Genomic DNA, 3,058 nt, shown 5'->3' with positions numbered 1-3,058 from the left:
TTTCAGCATTTTTTCAATTTCCTCCGCTACTTTTGCTTTCCTTTCAGGAGACATTTTTCGCGGCTTTTGTCGTACTGGTTTAGAACCTTCAACGATGTTCAACCGATGACATGCAATGACAGGATCTATCCCCGGCATGTCATCAAGGCTCCATGCAAATACGTCTTATTTTTCCTTAGAAGAGAAATCAGACTTTCACTTTCGCCCAATGGTAGTTGTGCTCCGATAAAAGTTGTATGCTCCTCTTGATCCCCAATCTGTACCTTGACCAACTCCTCGATGGTTGGAGGTCCTTCCTTCCCTCTTCCTTGATAAGAGGTCGGGAAACACTATAATTGCTATAATTTCTTCTCCGCCTGGAGAATTTCCGAGCCCTTTAGTTCGGACTTCCGATATTCTTCCATTGCACTCTCATGGCACTTATGAGATGCCACCTGATCGCTTCTAGCTTTCATCACCCCTGCTGGAGTAACAAACTTCAAACACTGGTGAACAGTGGATGTCACTACTTCCATAGCATGAATCCAGTCACGTCCTAGGATAGCATTGCAGGGTGCACGGCAATCTAGTAATGAGAAGTATTGCATAATTGTCCTTCCACCCACCATTGTAGGTAGGTTAATTCTTCCCGTTGGTGTCATTGTTTCTCCACTAAACCCGATGATAGGATTATCATCTGCTTCAACTTGGCTCTCACTCAGACTGATTGACGAGTGTGCACCCGAAAATATGACACTAATTGAACTTCCAGTATCAACTAATACTCGGCGTACCTTGTACATTCCAATGAGAGTTAAAATTACGATTGCATCATTATGGGGTTGATACACTCCGGCGAGGTCAGCATTTGAAAAACATATCTCAGTCTTTCCTTCTTCTAAGGTCTATGTACCAATCAGATTGGCGTAGTCGACTTTGTTTGAAATCCGCCAATCACTAATATGACGTAATTTTAATCGCATAGCATTTTCCTGAGCCTTTCTTGACGCTGTATTGACTCTTGCATCACTTACTCTGATTTCTCGCAAATCAAGTGTGTTGATCATTGAGTTAACATATGATGGATTCTTCTTGACATATTGCTGCAACTTCCCATCTTTAATCATTTTCTGGACTTCCGTTGCCAGCGTACGACAAGTCTCTGTATCGTGCCCATGATCTTGGTGGTAAGCACAACATTTGCTCTTGTCCCTTTTATCCCTTGTTTCTGCTGACAAGGGCTTTGGATTGGTAAGTGAATCCCTTATCTTCTTATGCATCTCCCCAAGTCCAATAATGAGGTCAGGAAGCTTCGTGTTAAACTTTTCTTTAGGCTTATGAGACTCTTGTTCATTCCTTGCTTTCTTTGACTGGTCTTCATGGTTCTTGCCTTTGGTGTTACCATCAAACTGTTGTCTTGGCTTTACATGTGCCTCAGCTGCAGGCCTTTTCTCTGTCCGAGACAACTTTTCCTTCTTTTCCTTTTCGGCTTTCGCATACCTATCAGCCCTGTCATAGAGTTCTCTGAGGATCCCGACTGGTTGAACCGCTAATGAGTTGTAGATTCCAAACTCATCATAATCCAAAGCATTTTTGTATGCTTCTATCACAAAACTTTCGTTGACTTTTCCAACTTCGTTGACTTCTTGACGGAATCTCCTATTAAAATCTGAAAGACTCTCCACAGGTTCCCGATGTAGGAGAAATAAATAACCGCTTCCTTTCTTGCTTCCAAGGTTAATTTTGTGTTGTTCAAAAAATGCATCCGATAACATTCCAAAATTCTTGATCGAATTAGGCTCTAAATGAGAGAACCAGGTTAGAGCCTTACCCTTCAAAGTTACTGGAAATATTCTACAAAGTAACTCGTCGCTATACCCCACAAACTCATTGAAGCCTGAAAACGTTGGATATATTCCACTGGATTTCCGTTGCTGCCATCAAAAAATTCCATGAATTGAGGTTGGTTGAAATTTGAGGGTGGTCGGAAACGCCTTATCTTTTCAACGATTGGAGAATCCATCGATTTCTTCATGAACAAAATTTGTTGCTCCTCATCTTTGGATTGTCTTTGTGTTAACAATCATCGATCATGGCGCTAAGCTTCCTTTTGCTAAGCTCTTCGTCTTTCTCTGAGTCACCCTCCGTTTCCCTGCGAATTCTTTCATTCCTTACAGGGTCCGTCCTTCTTTTAGAATGACTCTTTACACGCTTTGATCTTCTTGAGTGGTTGTCATTGGAACGATCAACTCTCCGACCATGCCTCCCGTGACTTGCCGTTGCTTGCCGATCTCTCTCGTCTGCATAGTAATAATCATCATTAGGAATACGATGATCATAAAAGTCATCCTCATAGTGACCATGACCTTGGTAACCATCTCTGACATTCTCCTCTCTTCTTTCGTCATTCCGACTTCGTCAACGATCGTCGAGAATATCTTCCCTACTTCGTGGGTTGTCTTGCTCTCGGTGACAGTGAGATATTCCACTCCCGGAACGATGAATATCTGCCTCTTCAAGCTCTCTTCTTTTATCCAACGCGATTTTGAGTCGCTTGTTCTCTCTTTCGAGCTCTTGCAAACGTTCACGCACAGTTAAGTCGATAGTCGTAACTTGTGGATTGTTAGCCTGTCACTACAACAAACAGCAGCATTTGTGACAATATATTTGCAACACCTAAAAATGCGTTGGTAATATTATGCATCAATGACGTTTTGTGCGTTGCATATATATTGCGTTAAGTAGGTACAAAAATAGCGTCAACTATTAATTTTCGATACTTTTGTTACCGTTATAAATAAAATTTGAATTAAAAGAAAATATAAAATAAATAAATTATTTTTTCCAGGATTTTTTAGTGTAAGAAATATATTTATCAAAAGATATCCGGTAAAACTAAATGATTTTTTTCTAATAACCGTCTTGAACGTGCGAACTTAGTGGATCAGCTAATAACCAGTTAACCTTTCTTCCCCAAATTCCCGCCTTTAAATTTTGGTCAACAAAAATCCCGCGCACAAGAGGTTGTTTCCATATATGTTTAACAAAAGATTTTATCTTTCCATATATGAATAAGATT

The 3,058-nt window shown here is 40.5% G+C and overlaps 1 protein-coding gene across 1 annotated transcript; it reads right to left on the bottom strand.

Moving 5' to 3' along the window:
* Positions 1–338: 338 nt before the first annotated feature.
* LOC113315602 lies at positions 339–2,387 on the bottom strand. Its single transcript, XM_026563864.1, has 3 exons — positions 2,346–2,387; positions 1,014–1,913; positions 339–773 (listed from the first exon to the last, which is right to left on the bottom strand). The coding sequence occupies exons 1-3, from the start codon at positions 2,385–2,387 to the stop codon at positions 339–341; spliced, it is 1,377 nt and encodes a 458-aa protein (XP_026419649.1).
* Between the last annotated feature and the right edge of the window lie 671 nt (positions 2,388–3,058).

This window comes from Papaver somniferum, chromosome 10 (genome assembly GCF_003573695.1).
Source record: "Papaver somniferum cultivar HN1 chromosome 10, ASM357369v1, whole genome shotgun sequence".
In the NCBI taxonomy this organism is placed as follows: Eukaryota; Viridiplantae; Streptophyta; class Magnoliopsida; order Ranunculales; family Papaveraceae; genus Papaver; species Papaver somniferum.
Note: the sequence above shows the minus strand (reverse complement) of the source record. Positions and strands in the feature narration are given on the sequence as shown.